General features: G+C 35.8%; 1 protein-coding gene across 2 annotated transcripts in view; it reads right to left on the bottom strand.

Annotated features, from left to right (window-relative positions):
• Window positions 1-196: 196 nt before the first annotated feature.
• The window catches only part of MAP3K1 (mitogen-activated protein kinase kinase kinase 1), a 67783-nt gene continuing 41206 nt past the window's right edge, over window positions 197-26773 (bottom strand). For both annotated transcript variants that reach the window (XM_080372932.1, XM_080372931.1), the window contains exons 2-20: window positions 24694-24844; window positions 21942-22148; window positions 20087-20287; window positions 19053-19169; window positions 18354-18502; window positions 15929-16050; window positions 15119-15200; window positions 14810-14987; window positions 13754-14038; window positions 13191-13312; window positions 12012-12103; window positions 11571-11760; window positions 9961-11245; window positions 8938-9090; window positions 7537-7699; window positions 5904-6035; window positions 4798-4940; window positions 4211-4342; window positions 197-2922 (exon numbers count right to left, since the gene is read on the bottom strand). In XM_080372932.1, the coding sequence (XP_080229058.1) occupies window positions 2773-2922; window positions 4211-4342; window positions 4798-4940; window positions 5904-6035; window positions 7537-7699; window positions 8938-9090; window positions 9961-11245; window positions 11571-11760; window positions 12012-12103; window positions 13191-13312; window positions 13754-14038; window positions 14810-14987; window positions 15119-15200; window positions 15929-16050; window positions 18354-18502; window positions 19053-19169; window positions 20087-20287; window positions 21942-22148; window positions 24694-24837 (4047 nt within the window). In that variant the 5' untranslated portion in view covers window positions 24838-24844 and the 3' untranslated portion in view covers window positions 197-2772. The remainder of the gene's footprint in view (window positions 2923-4210; window positions 4343-4797; window positions 4941-5903; window positions 6036-7536; window positions 7700-8937; window positions 9091-9960; window positions 11246-11570; window positions 11761-12011; window positions 12104-13190; window positions 13313-13753; window positions 14039-14809; window positions 14988-15118; window positions 15201-15928; window positions 16051-18353; window positions 18503-19052; window positions 19170-20086; window positions 20288-21941; window positions 22149-24693; window positions 24845-26773) is intronic.

Below are 26773 nucleotides of genomic sequence, written 5' to 3'. Positions count from 1 at the left end.
TAAGCACTCTTTATGGATACACCCAAGATATAAGTCTATCAGCCAATACTCATTCATGTGTGTCATTTAATATTAGAAACTGCTTCATATATTGAATGTTGCATCGGAAATTGTGAATAAAATATTTCTGGTACACTTCACTGTTTATACGCATCAGTAAATGAATGTGTTTACATTACAAAAGCAAAAGACACTATTTGTTCAAAAACTTTTATTTACTATAAAGACAAACCACCAAAATACGTACAAATTATACTATATAAAATTGGTTCAATGGGGTAAAAACTTTTAATTAAAATATCTTGATATATTTAAAATAACAAAGGATACAATGAAGCCAAATTTCTTAACCCAGAGATTTCTGTAAAATTTGCTTGCACAGTAAGGTGCTAATAGAAGTTAGCCCTTAAGCCCTGGAAGTCTTAGGAATCAGTCACATAGCAAATATAATTTCATTGTGAAAGTGAACTTTGGTAGAAGAAACTCTATAGGACACCTGAGGTAGTAGAAACTGGAATAAACAGCAGTAGACATTATTTACAACTTAAGTACCAAATAACATTAAGAACACAAAAAAAAAATAATTACACAATACAATTTTCAGTCCAGCTTTGATCCAAAGAAAATAAGAATATTACATCACATCTGCATTTTAAAAACACCACAATTACCAGCAAGCCAAGGGAAACACAAACAAACTCAAACAAATGCATTTGGACACCTAGAGGCAGTTTGAGTTTGAAATGTGGTAGGCATGGTGATCTACAAAGTAATACTGATTAGCTGAGGTTCATCAGTTTATACAGTTTACATTTCTGCCAGAAACAGTATTAATCTGACAACTGATCTTCCAGTACATAAATTGGCAAGAGTGCATCCTTTAAAGCTTGCACATAAGAAAGACTTGGAAACAATCTTATTAGAATGAGAAATTCTAAAGTGGTCAAAAAAAAAAAAAAAAAAAAAAAGAGTCAAGTACAAAATACAAAACAGAGCTACCAAACTTCACATTTCGGTATTATCTTTTTAACTCTTCAAAGTCTGCCAATCTTCCAAAACAAAGGAATGTAAAATTTCCAAAAGAAACATTCACAACTAATGACACTGCTTTTTTTATTAGTATGAGCACTATCATTCCTGTAAACTTATCTTTAAGATGTTTTAATTCCAATTTGTATTGTATATTTTTAAGGTACTATAGCTTATTTAGTTTGTCCTGAGTCTTTGAAAATAACCAATTCTATTTCAGTCCAACAATCCAACTGGCTTCTGAAGAGTTAAAACACAAACAGTATTTATTTTCCAAAAAGATTAAACACAATCAATATTCGATTTAAAAAGATCCCCCTTTTAAAAAAGCAAAAGAAAAGCTGCCATTTTCCTTCAGGATTACATGCATCAGAATCTAAAAACCTGCCTTTAAAATAATTTTAAAAACATGTTTTTTTTTAAAAAAACACACACCTGCTAAAAAACCACAAGTTTTGCACTACAGGTGAAGCTTTACTTCACATTTTACTTTATCTTGCTTTTCAAGTCCAAGTTTGTTTCTTGTTAAAATAAATACCTTTCTTATGGTAATATTTTTAACATTTTCAAATAATATTATCACTAAATGGCTACAGTAAATCGATGATGTATGGCAGAAGGAAAACAGCAGGTAAAACTTAGTTATCAGTAGAGAACATGACCTCAGTTTTGTTACACAAAGGATGAGATTTTCTCATAGTTGGCATGTGCTCCCACTAAGTACAGGTCAGTCTCCTCAAAAATTTAGTGGGAGCTGGGTTTCGAGCCTTTGACATGAAACCTCTCTACATGATTTGCCAGAAGAAAATGCTATATGAAAAGAAGGCTCAACGATTTAGGATGATTCAGACTAGGTTGTTTTATGCAGAACAATCTTGTTTTTCCTGGTTTATCTTTTAAATCACCTACACTATCAGAGCCTTCAACACTGCCTTGTTGAAGGCAGCATTTTATTTTTTCCAGATTTCCAGCAAATCTGTTTTTAAAAAAAATCTTGTGTCAGCAAGATATTTCATGACACAGCTTGCATCTTTTTCTAAAGACTATTTTAAAAGATCCCCTTTCCCTCAAAGTTAAAAAAAAAAAAACAACAAACACTAACAAAACAATGCAAGCAAACTTTTAATTTCAAAAGAAATTACATGGCCAGCAGTAAACGCACAGTGAACCATAACTGCCTGCTCTTACTTTAAGGAAGGCAAAAAGTCTTTTTTATGAAGTATTCATTAATGTTTGGATTTGTTACTCAGAGAACTTTGTATGCTTAAAAGGAACAGATACAGAACTTCCTTTTAACCAGTCCTGAAAACTGATTTATTGCAGAACTCTGCTTACATCTACATGACGTGAACTGGAACTGATTGCTATATCCAAAAAGATCTTGAGCCCCTCAGCTCCTAATATTGCTGAAAAAGTGCTCCAAATAAAATAAAAATCATTTATCTGCTAAATAATCATGCAGATTTAAGGACAAATGCTTTTGTGTTCACATAGAGCCAGATGTTTGAAAAGGCACAGTTTACAAATCTCTGCACAGGTTCTGAAACGTTGCATACTAAGCTTAGGTAAAGATCTCGATTTGTCAATCACATACTTAGGTAGGGTCCTCCACTTGCCTTAAGTCCTTGATGTATCTGTCATTAAGGCCAGCAGAATATAATTGCTGTGCTTAACTGCACTGCAGGACAGTTATTGTATATTCAGTAGCATCTTCTTCAGTATATTAGCCTTATACATAAGTAGCTACCATGTAGTACGGAAGACTGGGTGTTTCAGCAGTTCCCTTGATGGGGGTCTGTCCTGAGGTTGAAGTTCCAAACACCGAAGAGTCACGTCTTTCAAGCCAGGAGACAGATGTGTTGGGATTGATGGAGCAGTAGTTGCACTAGCAATCTGAACAAAGGGAAAAAAAATTTAGAGGCCAGTAAATTCTTAAGCCCCCTTTCCTACTCCAAAAGCCTTCCACAAGCTGATCATTTTTGGCTAACAAGTTATATTTATGAGTTTTTGCTCCACTTAGCATATTTCCTACCGCAGTTTCAAGATTACATTACTGCTTCCATTTTATAAAATGGATCTTAACTTGCCCTTATGCCTACTGCCTTTCACAGTCTGCCTCTCTCACTTTTTCTTTAAATTTTCTTCTCACAGCAAGATTCTGCAGTGACCATCTGCTGAGCAGGCCATAAGAAAAGCTCTCATGCTATACGTACGGATATTCTTTAGTCTACTAGTTGCTACCACTGCCAACTGGCCTAAGCCAACATGGAGATGTATTAAGCTGAGCAATGTTACATTATGATACATTAAGCTGGGTATGCTCTCTTGCACTGCCTTTACCACATTTCTGCTACCACCCCAGGATGCAGATCACTCGCAACCAAATTAATTTTGGTTAATTAAGTTAAGCAAGGCGATTGAGAGGCACCACCAGATTCACACAGACGCAAGACAATTACAAACTCCTACCACAGTGATATGTACCTAATTAGAATACATCTCAATACCGCTGTGCTAGTTCTGTTTTGTGGGAACACTTTCTTCACCCATGCTAGTGAAAATGCTAATAATCCCCTTCTCCACTTGCAGCAGTATTTTCTACAGTCATACCTTATTCAAATCAGTCAGGAGTTGAACTGTAGAAACATGAATGCCAACATGGATGACTAGAAAAGGGAGCAGCAACATTCATACAGAGCGTGGCATAATAGTAAAAATCTTTCAGCAAAATCTGAACGTGGAACATCAGGTTTTTACTGAAGGACATTCCCCACTATGAAGTATGAATACATACATACATGTTTTATGGTGGAAAAACTTCTTTTGCTCCTGTATTTTACAGGATTGTAAGAAAGAGTTCAAATCCTAGTGTGCTGTCTAGAGTCAAGGTCAACTCATCCCCAGATATTTTTTTAGCCTGTTACACTACGTATTTATATCTTACAACAGGGCTTTTCCTGCATATTATTGTGTTGGAAGCCTTTTTTTTTTTTTTTTTTTTTTTTTGGAACAAGCAAGTATAATTATGTTGGTATCAGTATTGATTTTGTACTAACAGCTCCAGTATTAAGAAGAGATACTGGAACAACCCCTACTAGTATACTTTTCTAAAATTCACATTACTGTATATGAAATTAGGCAGCACCTCTTGCAGCATAATGGCAGCAATAAAATACCTCACCTTAAATATCAGAGCAAGATGATTGGAGTGTTTCTCTGCATTCCAGGGAGGTTTAGCACAAGCCATTTCTATAACAACACAGCCAACGCTCCACACATCACAGCTCCTACCATACTGCTGACCTCTCAGAACCTGGACAGACAAACAGACCAAAGCTTAGATTATCTGCTTTGGTGTCTCTTAACTGTAAATACTTTAGATGCAAAAAAATATTATTAACCAAGTGCATTCTGATTAACGTTTCAGGTTGAGAATGTGATCAGTGATGTAAATGGCACAAGATTTACACAGCTGTAGAGAGCTAGTAAATAAAATGCCTGATAAGGGACAAAGCCAAGTTAGCTTCTGACCAAATGGTCATTTGGGTTCTCATAACAATATTCATGATAGGTACATCTTGTAACAAACTACTTAAAACAACTTCGACAGAGAGAAATAAGTGTCATCATGTTGGAATCATTCCTATTCTTTATAAAAAGCACATTTAAAACACATTTGAAGCATTTACAGCAATTTTCTGTTATTTAGAATTAGCTTAAAGAGTGCAAACAAACTTTTGGAAGTAACTTCCCAAACTGGTTTCTTACCTCTGGTGCCATAAATGCAATAGTTCCCAACAACTGTCCCTGAAACTCCCCAGCACCAGTTCCTTTTGATGCCAACCTGGCTGCAGCTCCAAAATCAGCAATTCTTAATCTATGACCTGTGCTGTCAATTAGCAAATTGGCACCTGTCAACAGCACAATAAAAATACTGCTAGTTGGCTTTCTATTAAAGGCAAAAGGGTGAACATTTCAGAACTATAGGCTGACATTCCCCACCCCCAATATCATGGAAATAAAAAATCAAGGACACTGTCTACTAATGTCACTTTTCTGTTATGCCTGAATGATACTGCACACAGCTTGGGGCTGTCAGAGATTTAGAGAAGCAATCAAACTTTCAAAGTAGGGCAAACACAGGATTCTGGAACAACGCCTGGAGATGGAATAATGAAAGGAAACAGTGACCTAAAACCCTGGAGGTTTTCATTGCCTGCAGCTCCCTATGAAATTTAAACTTACTTCAGCCTTAAGCAACTTTGAATTGTCTTGGAGAGAATTACAGAACAATTGAAGTTTTCCTATTTTAAGATGACTATTAAAGACAAATATTTGTCATTACTATGCTGCTACTTATATGGATATCTCTCCAGTTCATGGACAGCTATAGTGACATTAAAGGGAAAAGTTCATTAAGACAGGTATTCCCCAATAAAGTCCACATATTCCCCAAACACAGTACAACTATATTTATGTTCAATTAGGACGAAGGAAGAAAACTCATCACAGTATTCCTATATATTAGAAACCTGACCTCTATCTTGGCTTGTTCACAGATTTTAGCATCAATTCAGTGTAAACATCTACATTAATTTAACTAGCAATCTTTAAAACTATATGGCAACTCCATATTTTGAATAAATTGACAAAAACAATTTTTCTAAACTATTGGCATGGGTAGCAAATATCCCCAAGCATGCTATGAACGTTCTGATTAATTTTAGCAACTAAAGGTTCTTAAGAATGATCAGACAAGCCCAACAGAAATACCACTCTTGAGATGGTGTCTGAAAGAAGCAATAGGTCTCAAGCCAAAATAGATGCTGCTTTCTGAATATTCTTTCTCAAAAGATATTCTAAGTAATTCTCACCTTTAACATCTCTATGGATTATCTGATTCTCATGGAGGTATGAAAGGCCACGTAACAGTTGTTCTATGTAATTAATAATAACAGATTCTTTGAAGGCTCCATATTTACTTAACAAATGAGCAACTGAACCCCCTAGAAGATAAAAAATACATTGTATTAACACTTATATTTTGTACTACTAGAATGCAACACTGCCCACTAAAATTGGAACTTGCTATTGGTGTTCCTAATTTGTAAGTACATTTCTCCCCTGCCAAAAAACCAAACCAACACAAAAGTTTCACAGGCAAAAGGTAATATACTTGGTTACTTCATTACTTTCTACCTGGAACTGTATACATTAAAGACTTAAGTCTTCATGCTTCCTAATGGTTTCATACTTCCTTAAAAGAATGTACAAATCCTTTTGTGTACAGAGAAAGTACTCTTGCTAGTAAAAACTTACACATTTATTCACATTTTGCATTTACATTTATGCTGCAGAACACTAGCTTTCTTTGGGGCAATAGACAGGTGCAGTCTCCAGTAAGTGTTCCCTTTAAGGATCTTAATTTACTTTTGTTACCACCCAAGTACCAATATATACAAGCAATGAGCAAACAAGGAAAAGCAGTATCTTCCTCTGTTTTCCAAAATTGGTACATAGAGCCTCAAGATTTTGGATTTCCATTGTGTCTGTCAAACTATACTAATCTAACTTTGGCTTGAATGAGGTAAAGACAAATCCTGACATTTACTTATCTGAATAATATTATCTTGGAAAAAATGTTCTTTAAAAAGTTAAGTACTTTTAGTTTCGAGAAAATATTTTCTGCACTACTTCTTGTAGTAACACATACTTGGGCTTTGCTTGTTAGCACTCTGGTATTGCTAAGTGGTTTCTGCCAAAGAACTTAAGTCAAGGTACAAAGCTTTCTTTTCTGAAGAATAAGGATGTATCCAAATCTAGTCTTGGTAAGTGGACAACAACAATATATAATCCCATTCATAAAAATCAATAAAGCTCCTTCTTAACAAAAAGATACATATTTTCTTGTCCCTGCTCTATACAATAATGAGAAATTTCACTAAATTAGCACTTAAAATACATTTAAAATTTGAACAAGTTTTTCTCAAAGCATCCTGCTTACTACCTATTATTAGAAATTTACTTTAAAGTCTAAAATGCCTTTGCATGTCACCTCACACAATTTTTATGAAAATGCGTGAGACAAAAACAAATGACAGGTATTCCAAATTTTCTAGGAAAGTTACTAAATATAACTTAGCTGCAGGTACACTGAAAATGTAACTGTTTGATGTACTTCCAGCTGAAGTGCCTGTCTCTCAAAATTTCTAACCCCTCCTTTAGATTCAGAAATTGAGAAAAAAACCCGAATTTTTGTTCGGGGCTTCCAATTGCTTTAACTTTATGACAGATTAGGTATGGAACATTCCACATCAAAAAAAGTATGCACCAGTAAGAATTTTGGTACAACCACTTAAACTGTTCTGTAAGTAGACGTTTATACTGGATACCAACAGCAATGAAAACATGAATTTGCAAACTGAAATGATGCAAGATGCAGTATGAAAGTACTTAGTTCAAGACTCAACTGATATTTCAATTTTCTTTGGCATAGTAGTTGTTTACCTGCCATCCATTCAATAAAGAGGTTATAGTTGCTCTTCTCACATGTAGCACCCAGCATTCGAATAATGTTAGGATGGTTCAGATGACTCATCATCCTTATTTCTTCTCTCAGCGCTTCAACTACCTCTTCTTGCTCAGATGATGTGTTCCTGACATATGTTACCTGTTTTGAAATATTGTATTTAGAATTACCTGACATAATAATCAGTTCTGTACCACCTGCTTCAGTACTGTAACAAGAATGGATGGTTTTCCACCCTTGTCATCATCTGGAAATAGCAAGTATTCTTTTATCTCAAGCCCCTTTGGTTGAGAATGTATCTCTATGTGAGTTAATCATAGAAAGTTAAGAGTGACCTTCAGGGGAAATACCAATAAAAAAATCTCTTCAAGCATGGAGTGAGGAAACTTCCTTCTTGACTCTCCTCTGCTTAAACCAGGAATTTTTTTTTTCCAGATGTTGAAGAAAAGGAGGAAAGACAAGGCCTCAAACAGGATTCTGACAGCATTGTTATTGATAAGGCTTTTACCAGTTTAACCATACCACCTGTTTTATAACTAAACCACTTATCCCAGAAATTCAGTTGCGGGAGCATGGGGAAGGAGCAGATCAGAAGTAATTTAATGGAACTGGAGCCAATTCCAGCTCTGATCCATACTAAGTCTGAAATAATGGTATGCTGCAGAGAATTTTACTTGGGCATGAGAATCAACTCTGCAGAAGCAGCCTCAACTAACAGGTGTAAGTTAATTCTAGAATTAATAAGAAAATGTTAGGACTAAGATTCCCCCTATGTTGGTATCACTGATTCAGGCCTACGGCACCATAACATGTAAAAGATGTAATCACATCTGGAACCTTGAAAAAAATAAATATTGAGTGAAGCGCGTGCATTTAGGCCTCTTTTCTCAGTCACACATTATTATCTGTTGATTTAAATGCTAAAAATACTTGCCTCAAAGTTGGCTGCTGGATCAGAGAAAATCAGCATTCAACTACATTTCCTCTGCTTAAACTGTTTTAGGAAAAAAAAAAGTCTTGACAGGTATGGGGAAAGTACTTTTAATAGCTACCTTGCAAATAGGGCATTAATTTGGAATCATGTTATCTGGACTCCATTCCTAACTCTGTCACTGAATTATGAACTTGGTTATAGAAAAAAATGCACTTGAACTGTGAAGGAAAATGAGCATATAGGTGAAAAAACCTGAAAATATTAAGCTAATACCATGCACGTAAAGACTTTTTATTATGTGTTTTGTGAGAACACATGACAGGGAGCAGAGGAAGCAAGGAATACAAGAAGTGTGTGAAAGCAGAGAGCTTTTATATTTGCTATTCCAAAGAAATATACAACAAGCACAATATATTCAAGAAAGTGAAGTATTTTAAGTATTTACCTGTTTTACAGCCATTAATGTCCCCGTTCCTACATCTTGAGCTTGGTAACAGGAAGAGAAGGCTCCAAGACCGATCTGCTGACCTTTAAGCCATTCTGCATCTTCTCTGTAATGGTGTTTTGCTTTGGTATGTCCAGGCAGGGTTTCTGGTGTCTGCAAATTAAATTCCAAGTCAATTCCATACTTACTAGCACGCATCTAAAATGAAGACATTCTGGAAGGTTACAAAATATCCAAGCTTGTAAGTCTTTTCTCTCCCTTACAGTTCTTTATACTGCACATTATACATTTTCCAGCTGAGACCAAACATCAGTGTATTTTGTAATCCACATACTCCTACTATATCTAAGAACACAGAGCCTCCTCTGTATTACTACCTGAAGGTGAAAGGCAAGATTTAAGGACACAAAGAGGAACAAGACTTTTTTCTTTTCCTAATCTCACACGTTGTTAAGGTTTTAGTTAGCACCTATATTAAACACATTAAAATCATGTTGTTTTCTATGCTTCACATGTTACCCTATGCAAAGGATCACAAATAAAATACTCCTTTCTCTATTCTTATTTCTTGTGCTTTTATCTATTTGCAAAAAAATATTTTTTTTCTGACTTCTGAGGTACATTACATCTTCTATTTCAAGATGTGCCGACAAGATCTCCGCCCTTTCTTTCCGACACTGGTTTGGTTTTATACAATTGCCTCCAAAGTCAGGGAGCATTAAGACTCAGTACTGTTCTACTTCTGCTTAAAACCTTTGTTCTCATTTCCTGGTTTCCCCACTTCTAGGCTACCTTCTTTGCCATCTGGTACATGACATGGTGTTTCTCTTCCAAATACCTTCTCTAAACTAATTAATAACCATGGAAATGTTCTGTTAGCACCCTCAACTGGCAGACTTTATACTCCAACTCCTAGGAGAGCGTACCGAGTACCTTTCTGTTTTACATAGCTTCAGAAATACATAAACAGCACTGCTTTATAAGGTCAGTGAACCTAGGCTAAATTCCCATATGTATACTTACATCCTGCTGAATGATTATAATATCTTCACCATTTTCGACCTGTAGCTGGGGAATAATTGGCAGGGCATCTTGAGACGCTGACATTGCCATTGCAATAGCTAAAGCTTCCTCCTCTTCAGCTTCCATCTTTTCCTTGCATTTTTGATTATGATTTACATCATCTTTGTAAGTATCATCGTTTTCTGCCCGCTCCGGAGAAAGAACCGCAACTTCAGACTTGAACGTAACTGTGCCATCACCCGTTGGCATGGATGCCTCCAGCAGGTCCTCGATACTGGAATTGAGCTCTGCATTAACATCCAAACGACATCTTTCATCTACGGGTGTGAACACCGTCTCCTCACTTGGTATAACTGCACTGCTACTACTACTACTACTACTATTGCCATCACACTGTGAAATACCATTCAGGTCAAGTGTCATGCTATTTTTTAAGGTTTCTCCCTGCTTGTTCACATCACTTGGGGTGGGTCGTGATGGCTTTGGCCTGTGTATGTGACTGGATGGCAATGGCCTGGCTTGAGTAAAAACTGGAGAAAGCTTCTCTGGTTCTTTATTTTCAGAACAGTTTCTCTGAAACTGGAGAGAAAGTTTCCGCTGTGTTTGAGGAGAAAGTGAGGGGATTTTGCAGGGAACGAATCCCTGAGGTCTGAGTTTAGAGACATCTGCTACAGTGCCAGCTGGTACAGATGGGTTTGAAGGAGACAGAAGCGTTGGGAATAGTGACTGGGAATGACTGGATGAGGCATAAGAGTTCAAACACTGACTGTGGGGTTTTCCTTTTGTTTGAATGGCTGGCTTTGGTTGCTCTGTGGTTACTGATGAAACAGGAAGGCCCACAGTAAGGCCAGCCAGTGTCTCAGCAATGTCCTCTGGACTGGCGCTCATTTTTTTATCACTTAAACCTTTCCCACTTTTCCCTGAAAACTGGACAGTATTGTTAGGGGTATTACTTTCTGTAGCTTCTGGAGAGTTATCTGGTACGGGTAGGGGCAAGAAGTCTTCACGTTGACATTCCCCAGAGTGTATTTCTTCCATGCCTAGCTGGATGGCTTCTGCAATTTCCATTTCATCTGCTATCGCCATCAGACGTCGACGCATTCTTGCATAATGAGTTGAGCTTGTCACACTCAACATTTCTAACAGCTTTACAAAAACATGGGGCACTCTTGCCACCATTCTTGCTGCACTCAAAAATACTCTCCGCGATAGTTTACCAACCATTGAGTGTGAATTGTCAATTGACTGCAAGGCGAAAGTTAGGAGGGAAAGAAGTTTCTTATACCTAACAAAACAAACAAATAAAAAAAGAAAAAAAAAAAGGTGTTTTATATGCTGATATGCTCTAGTTAACTAAGAGAGACATTTCAAGATAATGTATTTAGCCATCAGTTCTGCAGTAGAAAGGCGATTTATTGCTGTGCTGGTACTTCAAAACTGATTCACAGGTCAGAAGTTTTTAAAAAGACAGCCATTTACTTAATGAAGTAAGCGCACTTCTGCCTATAAATACATAATACTCGTTTACAGGAATTACAATATTTTTTTTAAGAAATCAATACTGCAAATACAACCATGAAGAGTAATAGTTTCATAATGTAAGAAAGTACCTGTCTACTACAGTATCAGCCTGTAAAACATCTCCACAGACAATGTGGGGATAAAAGTCACCAGGAAATTCCAACAGAAGTCTGTCTATTAGACAAAGTCGCCCCAGTAGCGCTTGCCAGTTGCTAGATTCAGTTTGTGTTCCAAGAATACAATTTAAGACATAATCAACACCACCAATACCAATGGACCCTATAAAAAAAAGTTGATAAAGACAGGGATTAGGTATGTTCACAATCTAAACTAATATCTAAATAAAGGTCAGGACTGTATCATACAGAAATACACACTGTGTGCCCAAATAACTCCCCCTGCCAAACTGCTCAGAGAAATACTGTTCTTTTTGCCATACTGATATTGGGTAAGTCCAGTATTAAATTTAAAACACTTCAGTATATTTGCTTGTAACTATAGTTCAATCATATATGAAGAGCTATTATTACCAGATTTAAGGATCTCTCTCCCGACTGCCAGCTCGCCTGCTTGGCCTTTACACATCTCCAATAATGTTGAGACTGAAAGTTGACTTGTTCGACTAGAAGAAATTAAAACAGAAAAATAACACTTCTAGCAAACGCTTTCAAGTAAAAAACATTCTGATCATTTTATTTTAATAATCGTTAGCTTAGAATTGTGCATGAGAAGTTTTATTTATTCCACAACATTTCTATATCCTCTGTCCAATCAATTTATTCCACAACATTTCTATAAACCTCTATCTGTAAGCTACCAATAGTTGTGACTTTTTTTTTTTTTTTTTTTAACAAGGATACTTCCAGGAAAGTAATGTCTATCACTAACAAACAAAAACCCAAATAGGACCTTATCCTATAGCAAAAAGAGGCCAAGTCCAGAAAGCCAGCAACACAAGGAACAGTTCTATTCCACTTAACTTTAGATACACTATTGCTGGGGCATCTCTAGTTTCAGAAGAAATGCTGCATAGAAACTAAACCTAGAGACAAAAGTCAAGCTAGTGGACTTCTGCATCAAGTTTACAGTACAGATTAAGAAACTGTTGGTCTGGCAGAACAGATATGGGTAGCTTGGGATAGGAAGACAAGGCCTACTCAAGCTAGAAATGTCAAGAACATTCACTCAGAATAGCCATCTCCTAACAGTCCACTGAAATAAAAAGTGGAAATGTAATGTTAATGCTTCACGGCACAGATGTACAACAGCTTTTGTTGAAGTAGGAAACATACAGAACTGCCAACTGCTGAGGGTACTTGCTGACTACTTAAAGGTGAGCCTTGAGAATTCAAACAAAGCAGTGTCATTTGAGATGGAACAGATGGTTCATGACTGCACCTAACATCTTCCTTTATTTTAGGGGGGAGGGGAAAAAGGGCCTTATGAAAGCAAAGTATCATTTAAATTCTGTAAGTATTGGAAAAATAAAACCAGATGCCTTCAAAACTTACATCTTTCAAACCAAAAGTTTTTTGGTAGTAATCAGACTTCGACAAAAACATGACATACATTTACATATATGACCCACACATTTTATTTCACCACCAACTATAAGTGGTCTCATAGTTCCACATAAATAGCAACTAACGAAGCTTCAAGACATTTCAGTAACAATCCAAAAATGAATCTGATGTTCATAGACACCATACCTGTTGGCATCTGCACATTTAACTAGTATTGTCTCTACAACTGGCTTGAGAAGTCGCTGTAGTTTGGTCCTCTCTGCCAAAGTATGACAGGGAGTATATACCAGCATGGCTCTTAGAGTTTTCTAAAAGAAAGGAAAAAAGCAGTATGTATGAAATCAAATTAACTACACAGTTATTTTTTTGTAAGAGTTGTATATTATATGTATACATTTAAGAGTTGTAAATAGTTTTATACAAATTGCATTTAAAATATCACTGAAGTGTTCAAAGGATAGGTAGCTTACTACATATTCACTGTCAGAATTAACCACATATTCTTTGAGATTGGAAAGAACCTAGTCATACAATTACTGTTAATTCTTAGGACTGTAGCAAGCATTTCCTTATATTTGGCCAGTAGAGTCAAGTCATTTCACTCTTGCTCTCAGATGATGGTTAAAAGTCAAGTCATCAGTGGTGCTCAACAACTACCTGGATTCCTGACTTCGTATACCTCTTTCCTTTCCCTCCCCTTGAAAAATGAAGTAACTGAAATTACTGGAATACAACAAACAACTACTTACTAAAGCAGCAACATATACTTTGTAGACAGGGTCAGCACAGACCATGGACAGCACACTGCAGCAGGATTCCACCACCACATCTCCTGAGATACTGGTCTGAGATGACCCACTAGCTGCCCCCAGAGCTCCAGCACTTGTTCCATTGCTACTTCCAGAATTTCCAGTGCTTTCACCATTAGCCAGTAATAGAGCACCACTAACATCATGGGAAAGACGTCTAAGTGCCATCTCTCGTATATTCCAGTTTCGAGAAAACAAGCAGCCAACTAACTCCATTCCAAATACCTGCCAAGGAAAAAGCAATGTTACAGGAATCAAACTGAATAATACTGCAACTTAGGTACCTAAGAGGAGAAATCAAAAAGAGCAAAGAAATGTTTCTGCTGACAAATCACCTTAAAAAGTCTGACAGGAACCATATGTTAAAAGAAGATTATGTGACAGAAATGAAACATCATAAATGGTACGCTATCAGTTCTCCAAAAACTCTGTTAAGTGGGAGGATGACTGTATGAATGATTTCATTCACTTTGAATTTTAATTATTCAGAATGGAGTTTGTTTCTATAGACATTGATGTAAAGAACCTTGAAGCCACAGTCTGCTATACCAGACAAAAATTACAGCAAACATTCAGACAGTACAAGTCCTCCCGCTTTTAAGTGTATGACCCCTGCTCAGCTGAACCCTGTACCCTCAGGTGACTCTATAGGCTTGGGGTCATTTAGCTCCTGCAACACAACTTGGATAACATTAAGTGCCAGCTTTGTATGTATGTGACACTTGCACAACCAAAACTAGAGTTAAAAATAATACATTTTATTACATGGACCTTTAATATGAGGCCCAAGATAAAGTCCAAAACTGAAACCCCAGTTAAAACAAGACTGGAAAACCTTCTCTTCTGATGAAAGTTAATATAATTATTTCCATTAATAACCAACCATAAAGCTGATGGGATCCAGAATAAATTTTTGAATTGTTGATCTGACAAACCTAGAAAAACAGTTCAAAATAAGCTGTTACATCAGAAGCTTCTTTTACAAAGTAAAATTACCTGAATCCATGGCTCAGCTAAATCTTTATAGGCAGAAGGGATCTGCTGGACCCCATAATGAGTAAGGTTAAAATTGCTCTCTTGGGTTCTTCTCTGTGATCCAGCTGTAGATTGTTGCTGAACTTGTTGCTGAACTACATGGACAACAGAAGAATCCACAGGGCTTGGCAATTCATGACTACAGGTTAACAACAAATAACACGGATTAACAAATGAAACATATGCTGAAGTAAATACTTCAGCATATTTAGAAGCATCCACTAAGGATCCAGAAACATATAGTTTGTTACATACAGACCGAATCTTTACCTATAGAAATCATGAGACCTCCATTTAGATCTACAAAGAGGACAGATAAGTGGTTCTCTGTTTCTTCTGCATTCTTCTGCCCCTGGAACACAGCAACAAGATAATATGCACTTGAGTTTTACAATGTATAAAACCAAAACAAAAAGTTTTGCTGAAGAATGTTAAGTTTCAGGTTAAACACTTCAGAACTGAGGCATTTACAGCAGCCTGATAAATATGGGCTTTTAAACACTTTGTGCATGTAGAAATCCTTCAGTTTAGCACTACCACTAATATTAAAAGTTACAAACTGAAATGCGATGCCTTTTCAACCTCAAACATAGACAATACTTTCCTAAAATATTAAAATATGGCAGATGGAATTTTATTTGTTAAAGCGAACTATTTATATTTCTTAATGTAGTATGCAAACATACTGTGTATTTCACTGGATAATCCTAGCTGATAGTAGATGACTTCCATACATTCCAATGACAAGTCACAGGGGGCTCAAAGTCTGTTCCTAACCTTGCTCTAGTTGGACATAATCTCACTCAGGTAAAAGAGGCTCAGACTTCTAACTCTGTAGTTAACTTCTTTCTCAAAGCATCAAATAATAAACTGGACTTGTGAATAACTGATAAGATATGACATATAATAGTACCTGAATGATATCAAGCTCTCAAAAGGCTATCACACATTACTTAAGAGCAGGTTTCTGGGTTTTTTTTTTACTTTAAAATAAAAAAAACCAATGAAAACACGGTAAGTTATAATCATTTTGCATATTTAGAGTCATCAGAACTTAACCAGACGAAGATGACAACATACATATTGACATGCAGTGGTGGTGTAATTTGTTCCTGCAGCCATCTTCACAAACAGTTAGGCTCTCTTCATCCAGCATGCCTAACAAACAAATGGGGCACATCTGTTCTTCTTCATCCTTCATACTGTAAAAAATAGTATTTGTGATTGTAAAAGTGCCGTATCAGAATTTAGAACAGGTGTCAACAGTGAAAAGAGAAGAACTTCCAGATTGGAACAATTACTTCTAAACAACTATAGGCTATACATGAATGATTCTCCTAAACATTGGTCTGAGTAAGCAAGCAACCACATTTTTAGAAGCACTGAGTACAGACAATACCGTTGAAATGAAAAGGAAAGTCACAAAACACATGACATCTTTTCAAACTAGGTCAGATACCAATTAGAGATTGAAAGGCTCAGCCCTGGGCACTTAACATTATTTTTCTTTTAACAAACCATCCTTTGGTTTTCTATTTATAATTTTGTTTTGAAAAACTTCTTAGTTTTTATATTTTGAAAGCTACCCAAATTTTTTCCATCACACTCCTTTCACTGTGTTGAGTCACAAGGTGGTCTTTAGTCCATTACAGGGAACTGTAAATACTATTTGATGAATGTATGTAAAACTCAAAATTAATGGAAGGTAACAGCCACTGAAGAATTTTCTGCCACTAACAGAAACAAATGCAATGGATTCACATGAACGCTAACATACCTACAAGTCATGTGTAGATTTTTAAAAACTCATTCTCCTTGTTTGTCATGTTGTGTCCATTTACCCCACCTTAATTTTTAAATGGATATAACCAGAGATTTAGCCAGAAAAATTATTTTGAACTTAAACAACAGGTAGTGAAAAAACACAGATTTTAATCTTCTGTAATATTGTTTAAACGTGCAAAATTATTCCTATTCATAGCAAAAAATTTTTATACTTGGTATGTGTCTAGAAGTCTGCAGAAACCCTGTATTTGTTCACCAACCATGTATTTTCACAATAAAATTGGTACATACATTGTTCCTGTACACACATTCTTTTCCATTTCCTTGCAAATACTGACACTATTTTTCCTCCAAAAATCCACAAAAATAAGCTTACAGTGAAAAATTTATTTCCACAGCTCGTATAGAAATCGAAGTATTAATTTAAAATTTTTGAAGAATCAGTAGTAAACCAAAAATAATTGCAAGCCACAGCAATTAGCAGAACTGAGTAAACTTTTATCTCAAATGAATCTGATGCTCAGTGTTCTCCAGTACCTATATTATGGGAGACTACACCTGTACAGAATAGCAACTTATCTCATTGAACCAGTAATGCTAGGAACTAATCATAAGGTGTACTGGCAAACAAATGAAAAAAAATCTTTCATCCTGTAAAAAACATGATAACTCATGCAGTGAAGTTCACAATCCAGTGAAGCCAATTCTATTTCTGCTCTGGATCTAACTGCTTTGTTTATGCTGTTTATTTACAGTGACACAATTTGGAAGAAAAAGATGATGGGAAATAAGGCCACAATCTGTACATCAGAATTATAAACCTGTCTGAATACATTCATCTAACTATATACTTACTATCACAAAGTAACACATCAAGGTACTCCACAAGTTAGGTCTCACTTTACACAAAAAAAAAAAAAAGTCTCAATTTATGTTGCCTTCTGTGGTTCTGCCTCTCTAGAGGGCGACTAGTTTACCCACTAACTCACACATGTATGAACGACTTGTTTAAATAGTTAACCGGTATCTTTTCAAAATCAAGGGAAAGAGCATGCAAAAGAACTCAAGTACTAGAATTTAGGGGGAAAAAGTATCAAAGAATCAAACTGCTTAAAATTAATGAGGCATCGTTTAATACTGTATAAACTCCAGAAGTCATAATAGGTTAATTGCTCCCTTAAAATAATCGCCCATTTTAAATGAAGTGCTTTAAAATATGTTTACTTATGTTTTTTATATATTTTTTATGTTTACACAGACAGAGTGCATTTACCTCAAATTTTTTCAGTATATTGTCATAGGCACAAGCATTTCTCCAAAGTAGGACAAGAGAAAAAGAAAAATAATGTTTCTTCATTTGTCAACATTTGCACAAGTTTTGCATTTGAACAAATGCTCACAAATAGGTTTTCAAAGTTAATATATGCTTCAGTCTTGCATTTACATTTCAAAAGTTTGTTTCCTAAACTCATAAAGGATCAAAAAAATTATTTTCACAACTTTACTTAACATTTTTCAAACAGCAGTTATAAAGCAAATATGCCCACTTGGTACCACAGTGACTAACGTATGCTTGACTCGATTGTTTGTGAATACGGAGACTTAACATGGCTTGAAATGAAAGTAGCTTTGAACAAAAAGAATGTAGGTGACTCTAAACCTCCAAAATTAGAAGAAAACTACAGAATAAAGCTTTTAATTCCTTTAGAAAAATACTAACCTGTTTTCTGAACTAGATGTAGAAGTACTAGATGATGACAATGTATGAGAATTTGACATGCGTGAGACAAACTTCTGGATGGTGTTACGAGATGGAGCTTTGATCCTCGAGCTACGCCTACTGTGATATTTCTGGAACAAACTCTCAACCTAACATCAGAAAAAGATAGCAACAGTCGTATTTATACTATGAATAGCTTGTAATTTAAAAGTAATTATTACTGAAGCTTAAGTACTGCTAAAAAAAGATCTATTCATCTTCACAATAACGCATTAGAAGTAGCAGCAGGAATTTCAGAAGTGTTACTAATAAACAGATCACAAGAAACACTTTTCAACAAAAACTTACTTGCTTATGAAAAATAAATTACAGCTTTAAGTACACACACAATTATTTCTGAAGACCCTCCTTCTGTTTAGCTTTCAGCTAACCAGTGAGACAGATCTACTCAAATTTGAGTAGATAATCCAAGACTTGAATCACTCACTGAACTACAGCTCTCTACTATTCTTTTAGTTATGTCTTTTATTTGCAGGTATTTTTTTCCTATATACAGAGCTCTTGAGACTGAATTAAAGATATGATTAAAAACATAATACTGTTGCTTGGCAACAGTTTTCAGCATTTTTAACAATGTCCTAAACACTTTTACCTGGAGTGTATTTTAGATCTGCATTAGATCTACTAGAAATAGACTACCTCAAAGTTCTTTAGTGTCTTTCTCCAGAGCATTGGGTCTGAAGGTTCAAGCTGGAACACTCGCAGCATAACAAACAGCAGATGAATACAAAACGTCCCACGGCCACAGCTACAAGTCTGCAAAGAAAAGTATATGCTAAGGCTCTGTTGAATTGATAGATACATAAATAATTCTTCCACATTTAAATGCACCATAGAACATATAGTACCTCCTCTCCTGCCCCGGGGCAGGGGGAAGAAGTAGTTTATGCAAACTATTTCATATACAGGCATAAATATCTTCTTACTTGGCCTTACAGAAAATGAGAATTCCCAAAATATTATTCAGGAATATACATGAAAAAGCAGACTATTACACCAGTTTTCAACTGACATCCCCCCTCCCCCCTTTTAAATTTTTTTTAAATGAACTGAAGTTATTGCTACACTTCATAATAGAACAAGATCATGCATATAATCACTGTATATCCATAACATGACAGCAATCGAACCTAAATAGGTTGCTTCTACTTACTCAAAAACCTAGATGTTTCCCAATGCAGCATCACACTACTATGAAAAGGACCTCACTATGGGTGTAATTAAAATAATCACACCATTAAAAGGAATTATGTCTTGTGCTTGTCATTTATATATATTCCACAAATAAGAGGGAATAAAATGTTTCAGAATGAGAAACTAGGAAAATGAAGTGTCCGAATTTTAGCCAAAAATACTTCAGATGTATAATTCAAAGCTACACCAGGAATGAGAAGTAGACAGAACAATAATAATTACTTCTAAACAAGAGGTTTGGTGGTGGGTTTTTTTGTTTAACAGAAACTTTAGACAGAACTCATGTACTTGCTACATGTAGCCAAAATACAAGCTGACCATTAACATTCATGAGCACAGACTACAACTTTTAAATATTGCTTTATAAAACCATTATCATGGGCTGGCAACAAACATTTGATCTAATTTCGTGTTGAACAGTTTTCCAAGAATAACTATAAATTAATAAAAGCTACTGACAACACAAAAACGTCCTCTACCTGAGGTCCAATAAACACTCTGTATTTATTATCAGGGCTGTCTCCTCCAATTAAGAAAGAGTTGGGTCCTATCTGCTGCAGCAAGTACAGCCTGGCTCGCATAACTTTGTTGACACGACGATTTGTCTCCTCAGGGCTGTATGGAGAGAAGCCATCTGGAGATGGGGCTCGTCGAGGTGGTGTTATTCGTCCACTCTGAAACTACACAGTAGTTCAATTATAAGCATTTCCCAGACAACAGTAAGTTTGATTAGGTATTGGGGTTCTGGTTTGGTTTTCCTCCAAATGACATAGAATAAGAGAGTCCCTTAAACTGCTAAAACCTGCTTAGACTATATGCCCAGAACTTGAGGAAAGAAGAAAAACTAAGTTTGTCTGACATTGACAGAAAAAGTATTTTAAATTGTTTCTATTTTCGAGTTTTCATTAGTTACCTTACCATATTACTACTGAATTATCAAGTATAATCCAATCAGAAGATAATCAGACTTGTGACTCATTACAGGAAATTATATAAGGTTATAACACTAATACATATCAATTTCTGAAGAAATCCTATGACTACAATTTTCAAAAGGGAACATACGGTCAACAAGAAACAGAAGTTTAAAGAAATTCCAAAGAAAAAGAAAAAGGATACATCTTCCTCTTCTTTGCACAATCAAAGCACCTTTCAGTTCAGCATAGGGTTTCTTGTTTTTGTTTCCCCATGATCAAAAATTCAATGGCCCCAGTCCTCATTTAAATTCTTCATATTTCTAACATTATGAGATGTGTTAATAGCTCTGTCCAATTTAAAATCTTCTGCTTTGATTTATATCCACTTCAAAATTTTATGTTATGATGCACATTGACTCTCTGTCCTTCAGTTAAGTAAAAGATAGCTTGAACCCTGGTTTTTCATAGGAAAGGTTAATAAAAAAACCAAAAGAAAACCAAATCAAGTAAAAATGAATCAAAGGCTAAATCAACTGGTGGGTTGTTGTGGTTTTGGTGTTGCGGTGGGGTTTCTGTGGGTTTTTTTTTTGTTGTTGTTGTTTGGCTTGTTTATTTTTAACCTTTCAATTTGTCTTCTCAAAGAAGAAAGGAGCTGTGCTGCAGTGCTGTAACTTCTGATATTAGTTCTTAGTTCAGAGAAATGGCAGCATATATTTTAATTAATTTGGGAAACCTTGTTTACAGTAATGGGACAATAAAAGCAATTAGACCTTATTCTTACTCTATTACATTGTTAATCTGTAGACAAGTCAACTGAACCTGAACTGTGGATGAACATTTTTATAACAAGCAATCCTGTTAGACACTATTATAGTCTTGATCTTCTTTAATGAAGCCAGTTTCTATTGCTTGAAGCGTTCTATTCCAAATCTTCTCAAACGTAACGATAGTGATTTTAGTTTTCTAACAATGCACATACCTAAATCTTCCCTAATCTGTACATAAAGTCATTGATCCCATCAACAATCCCATCCCCAAGTATACATGCCTGGAGAACTGACATGCAAAACTGCAGGAAAAAACCCCAAACTATTAGCACCTCTTTGTGCAAATCAAGCTAAGAGAACATACATCTCTTCACAACTGAGTATCTGTATTTCTTCATTTATTTCCTGGACATAAAAACCTAAAGCAGGACTGAACTAAAAAGAAAACACACACTTAAGTAGAGAATAAAACTGCAGATATAAGAAATGACACAGAGCATAATTCATGTATACCTCACTCAGGTGGAGATACCCTGTCAAGGACCCCTTTGTATCAGCATCTTGCCCTACACAGGGAGGATTAATCGCCTCTATAAGCAAAAGATTGCAGAATATAGTCAAATTAAGTTACATCACAGTTTGCAACTTACAGGCACTGGAGATACCCTTTTTCTTCTAACACCCGGTGATTCAGATTTAACTGTCCTAGAAGATGATGAAGAGGAGCTACTAGGAGAAGGACTACGTCTTCCTTTCTGTGTAGGTGAAGAAGCAGTGCTTTGCCCTTCAGCTTGAGGTTCCAGAGAGAGTTTGTTCATTTCTGATCCATCTCCTTTCCCAGAGATGGGTTTCACCACCTTGCAAGAATTAAACTACATGTTAGAATTATAAATTGATCATTTTACACTAAAGCAAAACAGATTCATCAAAACTTATTTTGCTGGCATTATATAATTAAGCCATTATCCAGACATACTAAGTTTGCATATTGTCTAGGTTCTAATATTAACATCTAATAGGGGGTATCCTGTTCATCTATACACAACACAGAAGCAGAAACTTTTTTTCCTGTCCATTTGCACTGCTTATGTTAGTTGTGGCAGCAAACAATTTGATTCTGAAAGTACTTCTGTAATTGTCATTCACAGTATCTTGAAAGACAGCAGTTCCCCCATTTGGATCATAGCAGCCAAAAGAATTTCCTTTTACAGGCACTATCTGCTTATTAGGAGTGTAAAAGATGGATCCGGTGTTACAGTATACTAAGTATCAGCTGAGAAATATTAAGGTTGCTATTTCTACAGCACAACACTTGTAAAGTGAAAATTACTTTACATCTGGAGGCAATGCAGCAAAACTAAGGTGTGCTGTGCTCTGTTAGAGCCACACCTGGGTTTTCTGCCTGCCATACAAGTAAAGCAGCTACACCCCACCTGGTATCTGAGCTAATCATTGCATAGTGCTGCACTACAGCACGCATGTGCTCAAGCAATGTAAGTACATACACTTCTAATACAGTGCTTTGTTGCATGAACGCTGAATGTTGACACTGAGGTATGGAGCATTTCAGGAAAATTTTCAGCTGCCTGCCCCTCAAAACCACATAATGCATTAGAAGATTAAGACCACTGGGAATCAAATTAAAAGCAGTCACAGCGGCCAGAATCAGTTTTAGTTCCACATTTCTCCATGTCTTATGAGGCTTGACTCAAAGTTGGAAGGACGCTCCAAGTAAAACTTCAGATTAACAGAGCAGAACTCTCCTAGAAAGTTCCGAAGGTCTCTGATTTAGCCAAAAAATAGCAGGCTCTCTCTGCTCAGGGTATGGCGAGGAAGAGACATCAAGACTTGGTGCATTTCTACCTGATGATTTGGACTGCATCCACAAGGTCAAATGCTATTTTAAACCGAAGCATTTAACTGATCCAACTGAAGCCATTCCACTACCCTGAAATGCATTTCGCTTTCAGCAGGCTCCAGGGAGAAGATGACACTAAGAAGGTTGTGGACTAGCATGTGGGCACTGCTCAAGAGAAGAAAAATCTCCATTTATAGCTTTGATGCCTAGCACTGCTAATTTTACTTTAAGGAGTCTCCATATTTAATGTATTGCAAATATGAACTTTTCAAAAAACTTTGGTGCTATTTTTTTTAATTATACTGCTACCCGATTATGAAACTGAACAGGATAAAGCAGAAGTATAAAAAAAAAAAAAAAGCAGTGCAGTCTTTATTTGCCTCCTATCAATTGTTGTAATACTTTTTCTTTTCTGGAAGATCGGAATGCAAATTCATGTGCCTGTGAACTAGTACAGTTACCAGCTGCTAGTGCTTGAAAACATTTAAAAAAATCAAATGGTAGTAATTGAGAATCTGGAACATCAAAAGTTGTATTAAGAAAGCCAGAAACCTCAAGGAAAGTGGGCAGGGAAAAAATTTCAAGCTACGCAGTAAGCAAGATTCATTTAAAAATTTGTATATTAAGAACGGTTTTGTGTTATTTGACCCTCTGATGTATTGCTTTTTTGGTGCACTTGCCAGCATTTTCAATGTCCCTTCTCATGATAGAAAGTTACCCACAGAACCCTCTTATTTCTGCTCTAAAAAAGCTGTCCCCAAACACTCGTCTACTGCATCAGATGATGATGATCTTAGCTTTAAATTAGCACTCACATCAAGTGGTGCATGGCAGTCACATTGGCCAATGCAACTACATGTATAGGTAACTAATGGCTATTAATTAACAAGCATTATACTGAACAGAATTGTAACTATGCTTAATAAATTTCAGGTTTAACCTACCTGCAATTTCTTAAAACCACTTCCAAGCCATTTATACAAAAGCATTACTCCAAAAGCTAACAGAATACTCTGGCATCCAAAGTTTAGCAGAGTTGAGACATGTGAAGGAGTTACTTAGCTCTGGTTTTAGTAAGACTGCAGTTTGATTTTTCACCTAACAAAAATTCCACACACTTCTGTTACAATACATAGAAAACTTTAATGTTTTCAAACTAAGAAAAAGTGAAGTCATGAAACCCCTAAGAATCAAGTACGAAGTGTTATTGTACAATTACACACTCAAACTGTTTTTTACCTAATAAACAGGAGCTACTTTTGTTGGTGACATTAGAGGGCAGTATCGTTACGGTATTATTTTATATTACACAGATCAGCAGCAGGACCCTGTGCTTTTTCCTTAAAAACAGAGCTTAATAAACGTGTACATTTCAGAAAGTCAACCACAATTTCCTGTTAAACAGCTTGTACAAAATGAATGGAACACCCATAATTAAGAGCACGCAAATATTAAGAAACAGAGGTTTCCAATAGAAAGAAGTTTATGGGATTTTTATTTGTAATTGCTGTTACAGATATTGCCCTTCCATCAGGGCCACTTACCACAGGGCCTCTCCTGCTTCTTCTTTCCAGCCATTCATGCTTCCAGGCTGGCATACACGTTGCCTTGAGTTTCTCCCTGATCATGCGCTCTTCTGGGCGGTCATCCATCTTCTGCAACTCCCTGAGGGTTTCTTTATTCTCCATGTCACGACTACAGCAAAGAAAAAAAAAGTCATAAACGGAATTAATTTTTGTTAAAGTGTAATACCACAGCATTCTTAAATTTTGTGCCATCGTATTCTCCCTCTCCTTGCAATGCAGCTCCTAAAACATTACTTCCAACTGACTGCAGCAAGCCTTTTAAGAATTATGACTAATGTGCTAGTCTGCCATTTGCAGCACACCTGTTTTAAGGGCTATTTCTTTAAAATGTGTGTACTGCTTGTAGCATTGGACACCTAGTAAAAAGAAAGGCCTTGGCAAATGTTAAACCAATACAAAATTACTCAATAAGTCATGTCATTCACCAAAGGTTTCACACAAGTGTTGTGATTGTTCATGCATTCCTTGGCAATCCAAAGCTTGCAACCTCTATTTTAAACAATTAAAAAAATGAATATAAATTAACAGTGAAAATTTTCCACCTTCATAGGATGCACAAGCATGAAACTATGTATGTGGGGCCTCTTCCTATACATGAACTCTTCCTCAGAAAAGAGGACTTGTAAACTAATACACACTTACTATGTTTAAACTACACACAGAAGTCATGCAAGTAAGGCTAGTGGCTATGAGAGTTGCTTTCTGAGTAGCTGATTACTCAAAAGCTCTTCAAATCAGCTACAATTATAGCAAAATTCACAGCAAGTTTATATTTGTAAAATGAAAGTGTAATCTTATCTAGGCTTGTACTTTTTTGACCTACAAAGTAGTTGCTTGTGATTGCTGGCAACAATGAACGAAGCAACAAAAAAATACTGCTAGACACTGAAAACCAAATATGAGTAGTCTGGAAGATTTCCTGACTCTGTTGAGCTATCTGCTACATCACAAAACACCCACATTCTTAAGCAGCAGCACATGATCCCCACCCACCCATCTTCTTGATGTTTAAAACCACACAAACTTGATTAAGCCAACTCTCAGAATGAAAATTTATTTCAGAATTAAAATCACAACTTAAAGTGCAAGATAAGGCTACATAATATATATATACACACACAACTGCTGCTTTGAGGCATGCAGTCTTCAGCTTCTAAGACATTTCATAATGTGGTTGAAACTAAAATTCACGTACTGTATGATGACCTACAGCATATTCCCTGTAACATTCACTGCAATAAGATAATGTTGAAATTATAATTCTTATCTTCATCAGCACTGTATTAATAAAGTTCATTTATCTCAAATCCCTACTTAAAAAAACCAAGAAGTTTTCAACGGTTAGGAGTACTCCTGTTTTTTTTTCTCTCATTGCAGGGACAAAGGAAACAAAGTATTCTGAGCAGGAAATAATTCTTCCTGTTCAGTACTGAAATGTAATAAGCAGATGGATACTGTAAACAAAATATATTTTCTTTCAAGCAACATCTAAACCTACTGTTAGTAACTGATTTTAAACACTCAGAACTGTGTCCAGTGATTAAAGACTTTAAAAATAGAAACACAATCCACATAAGAATGATTTTTTTTCAGAGGTTAAGTATAAATGCTTACTTAACTACAAAATACTGCAAATGACAAAAATTATTTTTGTCCCAGCACTAAATTCCATACTTTGCCTTCTAGAAAGAGACAAAAAACCCCTAGTGATAATTCATGAAAAATGAAGACACTATAGCAGCAGGTAGAGTTCAAATGGAGAATATGCCTAGAAGTTTAAAATAGGGCAAAAAGTATTGTATACAAAGGATCAACTTTACATTTTTTCCTCAGTCAAAACCACATCAATTAAGACAAAAATTTTCATGTAAGAACAGTACAGTGCTGAAATAATACAGTTAAAAATAGATTTACTCTGGTTTTTTATATTAGTTATTCCATGGCATGAACCATCTCAGTTGCATGAACACTTTGTATACAAGACACAAAACACTACCCCAGCAGTGAAAGAATGGCACAGTATTTCATTTGTTCATAT

This window comes from Falco punctatus (assembly GCF_963210335.1).
Source record: "Falco punctatus genome assembly, chromosome: Z".
Classification (NCBI taxonomy): domain Eukaryota; kingdom Metazoa; phylum Chordata; class Aves; order Falconiformes; family Falconidae; genus Falco; species Falco punctatus.
This window is presented reverse-complemented; position numbering and strand designations above follow the sequence as displayed.